The sequence below is a fragment of the Bombina bombina genome, unplaced genomic scaffold (assembly GCF_027579735.1).
Source record: "Bombina bombina isolate aBomBom1 unplaced genomic scaffold, aBomBom1.pri scaffold_400, whole genome shotgun sequence".
Lineage (NCBI taxonomy): Eukaryota > Metazoa > Chordata > Amphibia > Anura > Bombinatoridae > Bombina > Bombina bombina.
In genome coordinates, this window is record NW_026513070.1 from 322,266 (window position 1) to 342,081 (window position 19,816).

Sequence of the window (19,816 nt, forward strand, 5' to 3'; positions counted from 1 at the left end):
GAGTAAGAGGGAAATTACAGCTAAACACAAACACCGCAGAAATGTAAAAATAGCCATTGTCATTAAGGGTAAGAAAATTGAAAAATGGTCCGGTCATTAAGGGGTTAAACAATAAAAATTCTGGAGTAGACTGTCCCTTTAAGTTAGATTTTCCTACAGTACACTATTTTAATAAACATGAAATGAATATGGTCACTAGTGTAGTGATGCAAAATACATTGACACAGTTCTTTAAAGTATAATAAAGAAAATTAATAATACTGTACTAAAATTGAAGATATTGTGGTCCACTGGCCAGCCCTGCCTACAAGTAGATTGTACTATTTGTACAGATAGTACATAACAGTTTATACTGTTTCTTTAAAGAATGCTGACGTGATAGTAAATTCAAAGGAAAGCTGCTAGTTACAGTATCACACCAGGTGTTCAGATAATCGAATTACTGTTTCTTTTTATTATATGGTCAGGACAACACCTAAAGAAATCTCTGAGAGCAAAAAAAAAAAACTCTGGCGGATGCTAGTGACGTTGTCTCTATGCGCCTCTGGTCGCCTTGGTTACGCTGTCTGTCAAAGATGGAGCCTAGGTCTAATACCAGAGGATTTAGCATCATGGTTTCGGTGTGAGATAACATTCACTCCCCGCTGCCGCGGAGGCAGCAGAGGATTCAGATAATGGAGGAGCCAGAGACCTGGTCAACCGGCCTCATTATATGGACGGCGGTGGCGGTGCTGTTGCCGGTTCTGATCACTCTGTGGTGCAGTGTGCAGAGATCACGGCGGCAGCAGCTACGGAGCAATATCTTCCAGGCCGAAAAACATTGCTGGAAGGAAACCGACCTCTTCAGCAAGCCCACTTATTGCTCAGTATGCGGCCTTCATATCCTCGGGGGAGCTCACTGCCTGTGCTGCGGCCTGTGCACGGATGAGGTCTGCCTCAATAAGGCCAACAGCCGCTTCCCCTGCAAAGAGATCATGATGAGAACGGAGGTGGGGAATGCACCGGACCAGAGACATCACTGGGTACGGGGCAACGTTCCTCTGTGCAGCCTGTGTGTGGTGTGCGGCCTGCAGTGTGGTAGCCAGCCTAAACTGTGCGATTACAGGTACTAACCGCAGCAGCCATCTGTGTGTGACAATGTGATAGCTATAGTGCTGACACTGTACGGGCACAGATAGCATGAGTTGCTTATGCGTGACAGTGTCAACACACGTACTGACGCCAACAACAGCTTGTGACAGTGTGTGAAATTGACTATACAGGTACTGATAGCAACAGTTGCCACATGTGACACTGTACTGTGTGACAGTATATATGTTCTGTCAGCAACAGCTGCCTAAGTATGATCTGCTAATTTGTGACAATAAGCAGGTACTGTCAACAACTGATTACAATGTGTGACAGTATACAGGTACTGTCAGCAGCAGCTGTTCATGTGTGACAGTGTACAGGCACTGACAGCAACAGCTGCCTGTGTGACATTGTGCTAAAGTGTGACAGTATACAGGTGCTGACAGCAACAACTATGTGTGACAGCATAATGGTACTGTCAGTAGCAGCTGCCCACATGTGACATTGAGTGACAGTATACAGGTACTGTCAGCGAAATCTGCCTGTGTGTGGCATTGTGTTAATATCTGACAGTATACAGGCAATGTCAGCAATAGCTGCCCATGAGCAACATGGTGCTACTCATTATACAGTTATAGCATAAATTATAGGTACTGTCAGCAACAGCTGCCCATGTGTGACAGTATACAGGTGCTAACCGCAATAACTGCCCTAATGTCTGTCAGTATACAAGTAGTCAGAAACATCTGCTCACATGTGACACTGTGCTAATTTGTGACAGTATGCCTTTAGTGTCAACAACTGCTGCCCATGTGTGATAGTATACAGGTGCTAACCGCAACAACTGCCCTATTGTTTGTCAGTATACAAGTAGCAACATCTGCTAATTTGTGACAGTATGCATTTAGTGTCAGCAACTGCTGCCCATGTGTGACAGTATACAGGTGCTAACCGCAATAACTGCCCTAATGTCTGTCAGTATACAAGTAGTCAGCAACATCTGCTTACATGTGACACTGCTAATTTGTGACAGTATGCATTTAGTGTCAGCAACTGCCGCCCATGTGTGACTGTTACAGTATACAGGTACTGTCAACAGCAGCTGCCCACGTGACACTGTGTGTGTGTCAGTTTACAGTTACTGACAGGAACATCTGTCCACATGTGACACTGTGTGTGTGTGACAGTTTACAGGTACTGACAGGAACATCTCTCCACATGTGACAGTTTACAGGTACTGACAGGAACATATCTCCACATGTGACAGTTTACAGGTACTGACAGGAACATCTCTCCACATGTGACACTGTGTGTGTGACAGTTTACAGGTACTGACAGGAACATCTCTCCACATGTGACAGTTTACAGGTACTGACAGGAACATCTCTCCACATGTGACAGTTTACAGGTACTGACAGGAACATCTCTCCACATGTGACACTGTGTGTGTGACAGTTTACAGGTGCTGACAGGAACATCTCTCCACATGTGACACTGTGTGTGTGACAGTTTACAGGTACTGACAGGAACATCTCTCCACATGTGACACTGTGTGTGTGACAGTTTACAGGTACTATTAAGAGAGAAATAGTACTGGCCAGTGGCGTATTTAGGGTTTATACTGCCCTAGGCACTCAAAATTCTGCTGCCCCCCACCAAAGGTTTTAGGCCTTTTTCCCCTTAATATTTTTTTGGGTCAGTGTGTAAAATGTTTTTTTGTTATTTTTTTCATAACAATTCAAAAGAAAATGGGCTAGCAAAACACTTGCATATAGGTGGGTTGAATTGCATGCATCTCATACCATTTTCTCCCTGAGAGAAGGGAGAGAAAATAAGAGGGGGGGGGGGGAGAGAAAGGAAAGACGGAAGGGAGGGAGAGAGAGAGAGAGAGAGAAAAGTGGGGGAGGGAAAGAAAGAAGTGATAGGAGGGAGGGAGAGAAAGAAAGGAGGGAGTGAGTTGAGGAAGGGAGAGAGGAAGGGAGAGAAAGAAGAATACACTTTAAAACAATCACTGCCCTTTACATGCAACAACATACAATAATTACCATTATTCAAGTAATGAAACTTTTGAAGTGTCCGTTTACTATTTACTCCGTAGGTTCATGAATGCAGAGAAAGCTAGCTATTAGTAGCTAACATTCATTAGCGCTGAGAGTTTATGATTAGACATCACATGAATGCAGAGAAAGCTAGCTATTAGTAGCTAACATACATTAGCACTGAGAGTTTATGATTAGACATCACATGAATGCAGAGAAAGCTAGCTATTAGTAGCTAACATACATTAGCACTGAGAGTTTATGATTAGACATCACATAAATGCAGAAAAAGCTAGCTATTAGTAGCTAACATACATTAGCACTGAGAGTTTACGATTAGACATCACATGAATGCAGAAAAAGCTAGCTATTAGTAGCTAACATACATTAGCGCTGAGAGTTTATGATTAGACATCACATGAATGCAGAGAAAGCTAGCTATTAGTAGCTAACATACATTAGCGCTGAGAGTTTATGATTAGACATCACATGAATGCAGAGAAAGCTAGCTATTAGTAGCTAACATACATTAGCGCTGAGACTTTATGATTAGATATCACATGAATGCAGAGACAGCTAGCTATTAGTAACTAACATACATTAGCGCTGAGAGTTTATGATTAGACATCACATGAATGCAGAGAAAGCTAGCTATTAGTAGCTAACATTCATTAGCGCTGAGAGTTTATGATTAGACATCACATGAATGCAGAGAAAGCTAGCTATTAGTAGCTAACATACATTAGCGCTGAGAGTTTATGATTAGACATCACATGAATGCAGAGAAAGCTAGCTATTAGTAGCTAACATACATTAGCACTGAGAGTTTATAATTAGACATCACATGAATGCAGAGAAAGCTAGCTATTAGTAGCTAACATACATTAGCACTGAGACTTTATGATTAGATATCACATGAATGCAGAGACAGCTAGCTATTAGTAACTAACATACATTAGCACTGAGAGTTTATGATTAGACATCACATGATTGCAGAGAAAGCTAGCTATTAGTAGCTAACATTCATTAGCGCTGAGAGTTTATGATTAGACATCACATGAATGCAGAGAAAGCTAGCTATTAGTAGCTAACATACATTAGCACTGAGAGTTTATGATTAGACATCACATGAATGCAGAGAAAGCTAGCTATTAGTAGCTAACATACATTAGCACTGAGAGTTTATGATTAGACATCACATGAATGCAGAGAAAGCTAGCTATTTGTAGCTAACATACATTAGCACTGAGACTTTATGATTAGATATCACATGAATGCAGAGACAGCTAGCTATTAGTAGCTAACATACATTAGCGCTGAGAGTTTATGATTAGACATCACATGAATGCAGAGAAAGCTAGCTATTAGTAGCTAACATACATTAGCGCTGAGAGTTTATGATTAGACATCACATGAATGCAGAAAAAGCTAGCTATTAGTAGCTAACATACATTAGCGCTGAGAGTTTATGATTAGACATCACATGAATGCAGAGAAAGCTAGCTATTAGTAGCTAACATACATTAGCGCTGAGAGTTTATGATTAGACATCACATGAATGCAGAGAAAGCTAGCTATTAGTAGCTAACATTCATTAGCGCTGAGAGTTTATGATTAGACATCACATGAATGCAGAGAAAGCTAGCTATTAGTAGCTAACATACATTAGCGCTGAGAGTTTATGATTAGACATCACATAAATGCAGAAAAAGCTAGCTATTAGTACCTAACATACATTAGCACTGAGAGTTTATGATTAGACATCACATGTATGCAGAAAAAGCTAGCTATTAGTAGCTAACATACATTAGCACTGAGAGTTTATGATTAGACATCACATGAATGCAGAGAAAGCTAGCTATTAGTAGCTAACATACATTAGCACTGAGAGTTTATGATTAGATATCACATGAATGCAGAGACAGCTAGCTATTAGTAACTAACATACATTAGCACTGAGAGTTTATGATTAGACATCACATGAATGCAGAAAAAGCTAGCTATTAGTAGCTAACATACATTAGCACTGAGAGTTTATGATTAGACATCACATGAATGCAGAGAAAGCTAGCTATTAGTAGCTAACATACATTAGCACTGAGAGTTTATGATTAGACAGCACATGAATGCAGAGAAAGCTAGCTATTAGTAGCTAACATACATTAGCACTGAGAGTTTATGATTAGACATCACATGAATGCAGAGAAAGCTAGCTATTAGTAGCTAACATTCATTAGCACTGAGAGTTTATGATTAGACATAACATGAATGCAGAGAAAGCTAGCTATTAGTAACTAACATACATTAGCACTGAGAGTTTATGATTAGACATCACATGAATGCAGAGAAAGCTAGCTATTAGTAGCTAACATACATTAGCACTGAGAGTTTATGATTAGACATCACATGAATGCAGAGAAAGCTAGCTATTAGTAGCTAACATACATTAGCACTGAGAGTTTATGATTAGACATCACATGAATGCAGAGAAAGCTAATTATTAGTAGCTAACATACATTAGCACTGAGAGCTTATGATGAGACATCACATGAATGCAGAGAAAGCTAGCTATTAGTAGCTAACATACATTAGCACTGAGCGTTTATGATTAGACATCACATGAATGCAGAGAAAGCTAGCTATTAGTAGCTAACAAACATTAGCACCGAGAATTTATGATTGGACATCACAAGCTGATCTAAGCAGTGCACAGACGCATCCAGTCTGTTAGCTGCTAAGACCTGCAATAAGCACTGTGCTCGCAGACCCACCACAGCTGAAAAGGGGAGCCAGCATATCGGCACAAGGTCTTCTCCTTCAGTCTCACCTTGTAAGCATATCCCCGGGCAAGTTTCTCACCAAGAACACTTCCACTGCAAAAATGCCGGCGGTTCTAAATGAAGCAACGGTTTAAAGGAGCAATGTCTGTGAAGAGCGACCTTAATAAGCGAATGTGCCTTGTCTTATATGTAAAAGCCTGCACTTTATTGCTCACTGTAACGTGTGCATGCTTTTAGAGAGAGGATAAGGCAGATGTGCTGCCCCTCCCAAATCTGCTGCCTTAGGTACCGGCCTTGTTAGCCTAGGCCATAATATGCCCCTGGTACTGGCACTAGGACCTGGTTGCTAAGGAAAAAGGGCTGAATCTAAAATTCAGTGCGGTGCTACCCCTAATATAACTAATACACAAAAGAGAGAAGAAAAGAAAGTTGAAGGGGCTTGACTAGCACTCTTTCCTAATGAGATAATAGTGAATATTTAAGTCAAAATGATATAACTTTAATGATATGCGTTTTAAAAATGAGTACAAATCCTCTTTACACAACCCACCAACCCTAGATAGCTAAAAGCACAGTGTAAACACCCCCTGTTTCCTGGCCAATAACTGCATGCTTTGGCTTCAGGTGCCAGGGGTGAAAAACATGAAAATAGCTAAAAGTTATCACAAACGCGTTTCGGCCTATATGCTGGCCTTTTTCAATGTTAGAAATGACAAGCCGAAGCCATAATGCCGTCTTCCTTATAAGGGCCCTATTTTACACAGATCATACAATGACCGATCAATAATAGAAAACGCCCACCACTGAGCCAATCCGCACTGTCAGGTTATTCATCCATGGGCGTGTAATATCCTTTTAGATCGTCATAGGTTGGTCCTGTTAATGACCTCACATAGTGGGCGGCATTTATTGTGGAAACTGACATCCTATGTACTTTACGATCGTAACAATGTTATTGTTCCATATTTAATGTGAATTGTGTGTGTATGATGAGATCCGGTACTACGCAAACCTCTAATATGTGTAGTGCTACTAATCTTTGTGCTGAGTCGTCTGGATCCTTCTGGTGAATCATATGGTTTATTTTACCTATGTTTCCTGAACTTCTGCATTTACAAATAGAGCACACACACACATGTGATACACATTACTTGTACAATTATCACACAAACATGCTCTCCAGCGAAATAGAAAAAAAACATCATTATATATGAATTTCCTAAGCAAGAGAATGCTCAGTATCATATTCTTTAACGCAGGTTTGCATTAAAGGGATACTAACCCCTCATTTTTTCTTTCATGATTCAGATAGAGCATACAATTTTAAGAAAATTTCTAATTTACTCCTATTATCAATTTTTATTCGTTCTCATGTTATCTTGATTTGAAAAAGCAGTAATAAAAGGATAGGAGCCGGCCCATTTTTTAGTTCAGCACCTGGTAGAGCTGCTGATTGGTTTGCTACATTTAGCCACAAATCAGCAAGTGCTACCCATGTACTGAACAAAAAATGGTCTGGCTCTAAAGCTTACAGTACTGCTTTTTCAAATCAAGATAGCATGAGAACAAAGAAAAATTGATAATAGGAGTAAATTAGAAAGATGCTTAAAATCTCATGCTCTATCTGAATCATGAAATAAAAAAATTGGGTTTAGTATCCCTTTAAGTAATTGATTGAGGTTATTATCATAATATTCCACACAAATTAATTCTTTTTTTGCAAGTCGATAATATTAAGATCCCTCATTTTACAGAAAAACAAATAATTATTAGCTTCATTCATTCGATTTGGCACAACTGAATTCAGTCTAAAGATCAAATTGGTTTCCTTTTTAAAGAAGTATTTGTTCACATCCCCCACCTCTGATGCCAGGTTTAATTTTTTCTAGCCCCCAACATCTAATATCTCCAATATTTCCATCATCGTATTGCAAAAAATGTCTTGCAACACTTGTAATTTGTTTGCCATTCTCAAGATCTTTGGGTGCATTACGAATATTACGAAGTCATGCGTTTTCCCATCTTTCTAGTGGTCACATCAACATAGAACCGGTCACAATGGCAAGACACAAAGTATATAACATTATTACTTTGGCAATTCACATTACATATGCACCAATAACATTGTTACAATCGTAAAGTACATAGGATGTAGGGCTGCAACTAACGATTATTTTCATAATTGATTAATCGGCCGATTATTTTTTCGATTAATCGACTAATCGGATAAAAGAGAATCAATAATAGTTTTCTATGTTTTAAATAAAATCCACATAATGAGTGTTACAAATATAAACTTCAGACGAAAACTTTACATTAACACAACTGTTCAATTTTTAAGCAGCAGAGCACAGTTTTATAATTAAACAAAACAAAAACTGTTTGAGAAGAGGTAGAACTAGAAAGAGTTAGACTATCACTGTTAATAACATTCTGTTATTCACTCTTTCAGAAACTTTGCATTGAAATGCAAAAATCTCAACATGTCCACATGCTTCTGGCTAAGGCTGGTTCTCTGTTTGCAGCTATATTTCCTGCAGCAGAGAAAAGGCTGTTGAGGTGTATAAGTAGGGTTTTGCCAATTTCACCAAAGTGTGATATTTATCTTTGTTAGCTCTTCACCAATGCTAAGTGTTTTCTACCTTGGCAAGGGGCCTCTCAATAAAGTAACCCTTGACTTCATTCTAACATAAAAATATCTTGAATATCTATATGCAATGGTAAATAACCAGCTGTAAGGTTAGAGGAAAATATCTAGTCCGCTCTAAAAATAACAGATATATATATATACTTATAAAGGTTGAATCTGGTACATATTATCACAATATATTAAAAATATAAAAAAAACAATAAAAAACTAAATCAAAAGCGCTAAGGACTGTATATCAATAACAGGACAAAGCCTTACACATTTATTTATACAGTACATATATTCAGCAATAGCAAGCAATACACTAATAATTGTGCAAACTGATAATAGTGCACATCAATTTAAATAACTCCAATCAATCTAGGGGCAAGGTGTAAACAACAAGCGTGGCACTATATCGTGCAAAGCATAGTCCCAAATCCCCAGATTTAATATAAACAATCCAAATGATGACTCTTATATCTGGGTTGCACATAAGCCAGGGGTAGTTGTAAACTTATACTGTCCTGAAAAAGTGACAAGTAGACGTCTGTAGACGTCCTTTAGGCTAAGGACATAACCATAAAACACAATACCATGTGCAGGAGTTCAATTAAGTGAAGCAGCTGGTGTTGTGCAGACCAACTAATTGCAAACCAACTTATCGATTATGAGATTCGTTGACAACTATTTTCATAATCGATTATTATTGATTATGACGATTAGTTGTTGCACCTCTAATAGGATGTCAGTTTCCACAATAAATGCCACCCATTATGTGAGGTCATTAACAGGACCAATCTATGACGATCTAAAAGGATATTACACGCCCATAGATGAATAACCTGACAGTGCGGATTGCCTGCTTCTTTTTTTTCTAACACCTGAGACCTCATCTCTTTGAGCCCTTATAACATTATTGTGTAATATTTTTTTGAATAATTTTATTAGATGGTGTTATTATAGGTGTAACTGTACTTTGTAATGTATTTTTTATGTGTTTTGTGACACGTTTTTTTGTTTCACGAAATAGTTAATCAGAGCTTTGAGAACATGGTAATCATTCTACCGTAAATCGCCATTGCACTCAAGCAATCCCGTTTACTTTCACCTTGTAATACGAGCAGTAAACCCGACAAGCGCAAACACCCACGATAAACCCCTTATTGCTCTTGCGTAACTGTTAATGCTCCACTCGTAATCTGGCCATAGTGTTTTAAAACTACCCATCTCAGTCCCTTGTGTACACAGCTACTAACAGCAGCCCTCCCCATAATAACACATAAGCTGCTGATTGCTGTCATCCTCATATTGAAATGCAGGTACTGTTAGCAGCCATCTTTTTGTAGTAGTAATATACAGTACTCACATCAGCCAAAGGTGTGTGTACCTCGGAGAATATGAATAATAACCATAGTGGAAGTAACTAAAGAGGCCTGAGACATCAGTTGTGCTTTGAAAAATTTGAATTACTTTTGCGGTTCGATCCAAAACAGTTAAATTGATTACAGCATCATTCTGCAAAGTGATGCAAATGTATATGTGTCAGAACCAAGAATAGTTGGAAAGTCAAAAGCAGAGTGGAAATACATAGTATGAGGTGATATGAAGAGTATTACAGACTGACATTAGGGAGGAGATCTGAAGAGTTTGTTACATGATGTAGTTGTAACCAACATCAAAGGTTAAAATGTTAAATCTAATGTAGAAGACTTTGTTGTACGTGAAGCAGTGTTCATGCATATAAACATAAGATATACAGCTCAGTTTCTCTGCTATGTGTTTGAGTAAAATTAACATTTATGCTTTATTCTATAAACTACTGACAACATTTCTCCCAAATGCCAAATAAAAATATTCGGCTAGATTTAGAGTTCTGCGGCCAAAGGGGTGCGTTAGCTACGCATGCTTTTTTCCCCCCGCACCTTTTAAATACAGCTGGTATTTAGAGTTCACAGAAGGGCTGCGTTAGGCTCCAAAAAAGGGAGCGTAGCGCATATTTACCGCCACTGCAACTCTAAATACCAGCGTTGCTTACGGACGCGGCCAGCTTCAAAAACGTGCTCGTGCACGATTTCCCCATAGGAAACAATGGGGCAGTTTGAGCTGAAAAAAAACCTAACACCTGCAAAAAAGCAGCGTTCAGCTCCTAAAGCAGCCCCATTGTTTCCTATGGGGAAACACTTCCTAAGTCTGCACCTAACACCCTAACATGTACCTCAAGTCTAAACACCCCTAACCTTACGCTTATTAACCCCTAATCTGCCGCCCCCGCTATCGCTGACCCCTGCATATTATTATTAACCCCCTAATCTGCCGCTCCGTACACCGCCGCAACCTACGTTATCCCTATGTACCCCTAATCTGCTGCCCCTAACACCGCCAACCCCTATATTATATTTATTAACCCCTAATCTGCCGCCCCCGCTATCGCTGACCCCTGCATATTATTATTAACCCCTAATCTGCCGCTCCGTACACCGCCGCAACCTACGTTATCCCTATGTACCCCTAATCTGCTGCCCCTAACACCGCCAACCCCTATATTATATTTATTAACCCCTAATCTGCCGCCCCCAACGTCGCCTCCACCTACCTACAATAATTAACCCCTAATCTGCCGACCGGATCTCACCGCTACTCTAATAAATGTATTAACCCCTAAAGCTAAGTCTAACCTTAACACTAACACCCCCTAAATTAAATATAATTTAAATCTAACGAAATAAATTAACTCTTATTAAATAAATTATTCCTATTTAAAGCTAAATACTTACCTGTAAAATAAATCCTAACCTAAGTTACAATTAAACCTAACACTACACTATCAATAAATAAATTAAATAAAATACCTACAATTAAACCTAACACTACACTATCAATAAATTAATTAAATACAATACCTACAAATAAATACAATGAAATAAACTAACTAAAGTACAAAAAATAAAAAAATATTTACAAACATTAGAAAAATATTACAACAATATTAAACTAATTACACCTACTCTAAGCCCCCTAATAAAATAACAAAGACCCCCAAAATAAAAAAATGCCCTACCCTATTCTAAAATTAAAATAGAAAAGCTCTTTTACCTTACCAGCCCTGAAAAGGGCCCTTTGCGGGGCATGCCCCAAAGAATTCAGCTCTTTTGCCTGTAAAAAAAAACATACAATACCCCCCCCCAACATTACAACCCACCACCCACATACCCCTAATCTAACCCAAACCCCCCTTAAATAAACCTAACACTAAGCCCCTGAAGATCTTCCTACCTTATCTTCACCACGCCGGGTTCACTGATCGATCCAGAAGAGCCTCCGATGTCTTGATCCAAGCCCAAGCGGGGGCTGAAGATGTCCATGATCCGGCTGAAGTCTTCATCCAAGCGGGAGCTGAAGAGGTCCATGATCCGGCTGAAGTCTTCTATCAAGCGGCATCTTCAATCTTCTTTCTTCCGGATCCATGTTCATCCCGCCGACGCGGAACATCCATCTTCACCGACGACTTCCCGACGAATGACGGTTCCTTTAAGGGACGTCATCCAAGATGGCATCCCTCGAATTCCGATTGGCTGATAGGATTCTATCAGCCAATCGGAATTAAGGTAGGAAAATTTTGATCAGCCAATCAGATTGAGCTCGCATTCTATTGGCTGTTCCGATCCCTTAAAGGAACCGTCATTCGTCGGGAAGTCGTCGGTGAAGATGGATGTTCCGTGTCGGCGGGATGAACATGGATCCGGAAGAAAGAAGATTGAAGATGCCGCTTGATAGAATACTTCAGCCCGATCATGGACCTCTTCAGCTCCCGCTTGGATGAAGACTTCAGTCGGACCGCTTGGGCTTGGATCAAGACATCGCAGGAGCTCTTCTGGATCGATCGGTGAACCCGGCGTGGTGAAGACAAGGTAGGGAGATCTTCAGGGGCTTAGTGTTAGGTTTATTTAAGGGGGGTTTGGGTTAGATTAGGGGTATGTGGGTGGTGGGTTGTAATGTTGGGGGGGGGTAGTGTATGGTTTTTTTTACAGGCAAAAGAGCTGAATTCTTTGGGGCATGCCCCGCAAAGGGCCCTTTTCAGGGCTGGTAAGGTAAAAGAGCTTTTCTATTTTAATTTTAGAATAGGGTAGGGCATTTTTTTATTTTGGGGGTCTTTGTTATTTTATTAGGGGGCTTAGAGTAGGTGTAATTAGTTTAAAATTGTTGTAATATTTTTCTAATGTTTGTAAATATTTTTTTATTTTTTGTAACTTAGTTCTTTTTTATTTTTGTACTTTAGTTAGTTTATTTAATTGTATTTATTTGTAGGTATTGTATTTAATTAATTTATTGAGAGTGTAGTGTTAGGTTTAATTGTAGATAATTGTAGGTATTTTATTTAATTAATTTATTGATAGTGTAGTGTTAGGTTTAATTGTAACTTAGGTTAGGATTTATTTTACAGGTAATTTTGTAATTATTTTAACTAGGTAGCTATTAAATAGTTATTAACTATTTAATAGCTATTGTACCTGGTTAAAATAAATACAAAGTTGCCTGTAAAATAAATATTAATCCTAAAATAGCTACAATATAATTATTATTTATATTGTAGCTATATTAGGGTTTATTTTACAGGTAAGTATTTAGCTTTAAATAGGAATAATTTATTTAATAAGAGTTAATTTATTTCGTTAGATAAAAATTATATTTAATTTAGGGGGGGGGGGGGTTAGGGTTAGAATTAGCTTTAGGGGTTAAAAAATTTATTAGAGTAGCGGTGAGCTCCGGTCGGCAGATTAGGGGTTAATGCTTGAAGTTAGGTGTCGGCGATGTTAGGGAGGGCAGATTAGGGGTTAATACTATTTAATATAGGGTTATTGAGGCGGATTAGGGGTTAATGCATTTATTATAGTAGCGGTCCGGTCGGCAGATTAGGGGTTAATGCTTGAAGTTAGGTGTCGGCGATGTTATGGAGGGCAGATTAGGGGTTAATACTATTTATTATAGGGTTATTGAGGCGGGAGTGAGGCGGATTAGGGGTTAATACATTTATTATAGTAGCGGTGCAGTCCGGTCGGCAGATTAGGGGTTAATAAGTGTAGGTAGGTGGCGGCGACGTTGGGGGCGGCAGATTAGGGGTTAATAAATATTATGTAGGTGTCGGCGGTATTAGGGGCAGCAGATTAGGGGTACATAGGGATAACGTAGGTGGCGGCGGTGTACGGAGCGGCAAATTAGGGGTTAAAATTTTTTAATAGAGTGGCGGCGATGTGGGGGGGCCTCGGTTTAGGGGTACATAGGTAGTTTATGGGTGTTAGTGTACTTTAGAGCACAGTAGTTAAGAGCTTTATAAACCGGCGTTAGCCCAGAAAGCTCTTAACTACTGACTTTTTTCTGCGGCTGGAGTTTTGTCGTTAGATTTCTAACGCTCACTTCAGCCAAGACTCTAAATACCGGCGTTAGAAATATCCCATTGAAAAGATAGGATACGCAAATGGCGTAGGGGGATCTGTGGTATGGAAAAGTCGCGGCTGCAAAGTGAGCGTTAGACCCTTTCCTGACTGACTCCAAATACCAGCGTGCGGTAAAAACCAGCGTTAGGAGCCTCTAACGCTGGTTTTGACGGCTACCGCCAAACTCTAAATCAAGGCCATTGTCATTTAGAGCATTTCTTTGCAGAAAATGACAACTGGTCAAAATAACAAAAAAGATGCAGTTTTCAGACCTTGAATAATGTAAAGAAAACCGGTTCATATTCATTTTTAAACAACATGAGCGGACAGGAAGTTGTTCTAATTCTGTGTATCAAGGTGTTAGCCTATATATTTGTGCACAAGCACTTAAATACAGTGTTTTGTGTAATGTTTGTTTTTTTTCTACTTCATTTACTTTTTTCCTTTGGTGTTGTTTTTCTCCATCAGGTGCGTTTGGTGTCAGCGCACAGTTCATGATGACTGCATGCAAAATGACTTGAAGACCGAAGACTGTGATTTTGGTGAATTTAGAAATCTTATAGTTCCCCCAAGTTACCTATCTGCTGTCAGCCAGATGAAAAAAGGCAAAACTGCTGATTATGAAAAGGTCATTATGATAAAATTTCCTTTACATGTTTATATCTCTACCAAACATATCCGATTACATTATTAATGATCTCACACATTCCTCCATATATAAAATCAGCTACGATGTCACTGATGTTCTCATATATCACATGTAAAGTATTGTCACCTAGGTCTTGTTACTTATTTCAGCTAAATTCTACAAGCTTTATCACTGTGTGCATAAGTGTTGTGTGCAATCCTGGGAAATTATTACCGGTATTATTTCTCTTGTTAAGTGTATCCAGTCCACGGATCATCCATTACTTATGGGATATTAACTCCTCCCCAACAGGAAGTGCAAGAGGATTCACCCAGCAGAGCTGCTATATAGCTCCTCCCCTAACTGCCATTACCAGTCATTCTCTTGCACCCAACGAATAGATAGGATGTGTGAGAGGACTGTGGTGATTATACTTAGTTTCATACCTTCAATCAAAAGTTTGTTATTTTATAATAGCACCGGAGTGTGTTATTCCTTCTCTGGTAGAATTTGAAGAAGAATCTACCTGATTTTAGCCAGAGTAGTTAAGATCATATTGCTGTTTCTCGGCCATCTGAGGAGAGGTAAACTTCAGATCAGGGGACAGCGGGCAGATTAATCTGCAAAGAGGTATGTAGCAGCTTATTATTTTCTGACAATGGAATTGATGAGAAAATTCTGCCATACCGATATAATGTAAACTCAGCCTTAAATGCAGTAGCAGCAACTGGTATCAGGCTGTCATGTATGTATATTTTACACTTCAGTATTCTGGGGAATGGCACTTCACTGGAATTATACTGTATGCATAAAACTTTAGCCTAATTTGCAGGGACTAGCAACAGGCTTTTTAATGACACTCAATTTATTAATGTTAAACGTTTTTTGCTGGCATGTAAAATCGTTTAATTTTCTGAGGTACTGGGTGAAAAAATGTTTTGGGCACTATTTTTTTCCACTTGGCAGTCGTTTTATTTAATTTATGACCGTTTACTGATCTCTCTCACTGTTATGTGTGAGGGGGAGAGGCCTTTTTTGGCGCTTTTGCTACGCATCAAAAAATTCAGTCAGAAGTTTATTGTCTTCCCTGCATGATCCGGTTCATCTCTACAGAACTCAGGGGTCTTCAAAACTTGTTTTGAGGGAGGTAATCACTCACAACAGAGCTGTGAGATTGTAGTTGACTGTGATAAAAAATGTTTATTTCTGTATTTTTTTTTTTTTTTTTTTCTGCTATCAGGGTTAGTTATCCTTTGCTAATGGGAGCAATCCTTTGCTAAAATTGTGTTTTTTACAAAGATTTGATGCTATAACTTTTCAGTTTATTAATTTTCAACTGTCATAACTTTTTCTGTGCTTCTTATAGGCACAGTACGTTTTCATATTATAGTAAATTACTTGAAAAGTATTTCCAAGTTGCTAGTTTATTTGCTAGTGTGTTAAACATGTCTGATTCAGAGGAAGATATCTGTGCTATATGTGCTAAAGCCAAAGTGGAGCCCAATAGAAATTTATGTACTAACTGTATTGATGCTACTTTAAATAAAAGTCAATCTGTACAAATTGAACATATTTCACCAAACAACGAGGGGAGAGTTATGCCGACTAACTCGCCTCACGTGTCAGTACCTGCATCTCCCGCTCGGGAGGTGCGTGATATTGTAGCGCCGAGTACATCTGGGCGGCCATTACAAATCACATTACAGGATATGGCTACTGTTATGACTGAAGTTTTGGCTAAATTACCAGAACTAAGAGGTAAGCGTGATCACTCTGGGGTGAGAACAGAGTGCGCTGATAATATTAGGGCCATGTCAGACACTGCGTCACAATTTGCAGAACATGAGGACGGAGAGCTTCATTCTGCGGGTGACGGTTCTGATCCAAACAAACTGGATTCAGATATTTCAAATTTTAAATTTAAGCTGGAAAACCTCTGTGTATTACTAGGGGAGGTGTTAGCGGCTCTGAATGATTGTAACACAGTTGCAATACCAGAGAAAATGTGTAGGTTGGATAAATATTTTGCGGTACCGGCGAGTACTGACGTTTTTCCTATACCTAAGAGACTTACTGAAATTGTTACTAAGGAGTGGGATAGACCCGGTGTGCCGTTCTCACCCCCTCCGATATTTAGAAAGATGTTTCCAATAGACGCCACCACACGGGACTTATGGCAAACAGTCCCTAAGGTGGAGGGAGCAGTTTCTACTTTAGCTAAGCGTACCACTATCCCGGTGGAGGATAGCTGTGCCTTTTCAGATCCAATGGATAAAAAGTTAGAGGGTTACCTTAAGAAAATGTTTGTTCAACAAGGTTTTATATTGCAACCTCTTGCATGCATTGCGCCTGTCACGGCTGCAGCAGCATTTTGGTTTGAGTCTCTGGAAGAGACACTTGAATCAGCTCCATTAGATGAGATTACACACAAGCTTAAAGCCCTTAAGTTAGCTAACTCATTTATTTCAGATGCCGTAGTACATTTAACTAAACTTACGGCTAAGAATTCCGGATTCGCCATTCAGGCAAGCAGAGCACTGTGGCTAAAATCCTGGTCAGCTGACGTTACTTCTAAATCTAAATTGCTTAATATACCTTTCAAAGGGCAGACCTTATTCGGGCCCGGGTTGAAAGAAATTATCGCTGACATTACAGGAGGTAAAGGCCATGCCCTGCCTCAAGACAGAGCCAAACCTAAGGCTAGACAGTCTAATTTTCGTTCCTTTCGTAATTTCAAAGCAGGAGCAGCATCAACTTCCTCTGCACCAAAACAGGAAGGAGCTGTTGCTCGCTACAGACAAGGCTGGAGACCTAACCAGTCCTGGAACAAGGTCAAGCAGGCCAGGAAACCTGCTGCTGCCCCTAAGACAGCATGAATCGAGGGCCCCCGATCCGGGAACGGATCTAGTGGGGGGCAGACTTTCTCTCTTCGCCCAGGCTTGGGCAAGAGATGTCCAGGATCCCTGGGCGTTAGAGATCATATCTCAGGGATACCTTCTAGACTTCAAATTCTCTCCCCCAAGAGGGAGATTTCATCTGTCAAGGTTGTCAACAAACCAAATAAAGAAAGAGGCGTTTCTACGCTGCGTACAAGATCTTTTATTAATGGGAGTGATCCATCCGGTTCCACGGTCGGAACAAGGACAAGGGTTTTACTCAAATCTGTTTGTGGTTCCCAAAAAAGAGGGAACTTTCAGGCCAATCTTGGATTTAAAGATCCTAAACAAATTCCTAAGAGTTCCATCGTTCAAAATGGAAACTATTCGGACAATTTTACCCATGATCCAAAAGGGTCAGTACATGACCACAGTGGATTTAAAGGATGCTTACCTTCACATACCGATTCACAAAGATCTTTACCGGTATCTAAGGTTTGCCTTTCTAGACAGGCATTACCAGTTTGTAGCTCTTCCATTCGGATTGGCTACGGCTCCGAGAATCTTCACAAAGGTTCTGGGTGCTCTTCTGGCGGTACTAAGACCGCGAGGAATTGCGGTAGCTCCGTACCTAGACGACATTCTGATACAAGCTTCAAGCTTTCAAACTGCCAAGTCTCATACAGAGTTAGTACTGGCATTTCTAAGGTCGCATGGATGGAAGGTGAACGAAAAGAAGAGTTCTCTCTTTCCACTCACAAGAGTTCCCTTCTTGGGGACTCTTATAGATTCTGTAGAAATGAAGATTTACCTGACAGAAGACAGGTTAACAAAGCTTCAAAATGCATGCCGTGTCCTTCATTCCATTCAACACCCGTCAGTAGCTCAATGCACGGAGGTGATCGGCTTAATGGTAGCAGCAATGGACATAGTACCCTTTGCACGCCTACATCTCAGACCGCTGCAATTGTGCATGCTAAGTCAGTGGAATGGGGATTACTCAGACTTGTCCCCTACTCTGAATCTGGATCAAGAGACCAGAAATTCTCTTCTATGGTGGCTTTCTCGGCCACATCTGTCCAGGGGGGTGCCATTCAGCAGGCCGGACTGGACAATTGTAACAACAGACGCCAGCCTACTAGGTTGGGGCGCTGTCTGGAATTCTCTGAAGGCTCAGGGACAATGGAATCAGGAGGAGAGTCTCCTACCAATAAACATTCTGGAATTGAGAGCAGTTCTCAATGCCCTTCTGGCTTGGCCCCAGTTAACAACTCGGGGGTTCATCAGGTTTCAGTCGGACAACATCACGACTGTAGCTTACATCAACCATCAGGGAGGGACAAGAAGCTCCCTAGCAATGATGGAAGTATCAAAGATAATTCGCTGGGCAGAGTCTCACTCTTGCCACCTGTCAGCAATCCACATCCTGGGAGTGGAGAACTGGGAGGCGGATTTCTTAAGTCGTCAGACTTTTCATCCGGGGGAGTGGGAACTTCATCCGGAGGTCTTTGCCCAAATACTTCGACGTTGGGGCAAACCAGAGATAGATCTCATGGCGTCTCGACAGAACGCCAAGCTTCCTCGTTACGAGTCCAGATCCAGGGATCCGGGAGCGGTTCTGATAGATGCTTTGACAGCACCTTGGACCTTCGGGATGGCTTATGTGTTTCCACCCTTCCCGATGCTTCCTCGATTGATTGCCAGAATCAAACAGGAGAGAGCATCATTGATTCTAATAGCGCCTGCATGGCCACGCAGGACTTGGTATGCAGATCTAGTGGACATGTCATCCTGTCCACCTTGGTCGCTACCTCTGAAACAGGACCTTCTGATCCAGGGTCCCTTCAAACATCAAAATCTAATTTCTCTGAAGCTGACTGCTTGGAAATTGAACGCTTGATTTTATCAAAACGTGGTTTTTCTGAGTCAGTTATTGATACCTTAATACAGGCTAGGAAGCCTGTTACCAGAAAGATTTACCATAAGATATGGCGCAAATACTTATATTGGTGCGAATCCAAGAGTTACTCATGGAGTAAGGTTAGGATTCCGAGGATATTGTCTTTTCTACAAGAAGGTTTAGAAAAGGGTTTATCCGCTAGTTCCTTAAAGGGACAGATTTCAGCTCTGTCCATTCTTTTACACAAACGTCTGTCAGAAGTTCCGGACGTTCAAGCTTTTTGTCAGGCTTTAGCTAGGATCAAGCCTGTGTTTAAAACTGTTGCTCCACCATGGAGTTTGAACTTAGTTCTTAATGTTTTACAGGGGGTTCCGTTTGAACCCCTTCATTCCATTGATATCAAGTTGTTATCTTGGAAAGTTCTGTTTTTAATGGCGATTTCCTCGGCTCGAAGAGTC

The 19,816-nt window shown here is 40.2% G+C and overlaps 1 protein-coding gene across 1 annotated transcript in view; it reads left to right on the plus strand.

The window, feature by feature from the left end:
- Positions 1–574: 574 nt before the first annotated feature.
- The window catches only part of LOC128644694 (diacylglycerol kinase epsilon-like), a 41,561-nt gene continuing 22,319 nt past the window's right edge, over positions 575–19,816 (plus strand). Inside the window, exons 1-2 of the mRNA XM_053697206.1 lie at positions 575–1,105; positions 14,423–14,582. Coding sequence (XP_053553181.1) covers positions 675–1,105; positions 14,423–14,582 — 591 coding nt within the window. The 5' untranslated portion in view covers positions 575–674. The remainder of the gene's footprint in view (positions 1,106–14,422; positions 14,583–19,816) is intronic.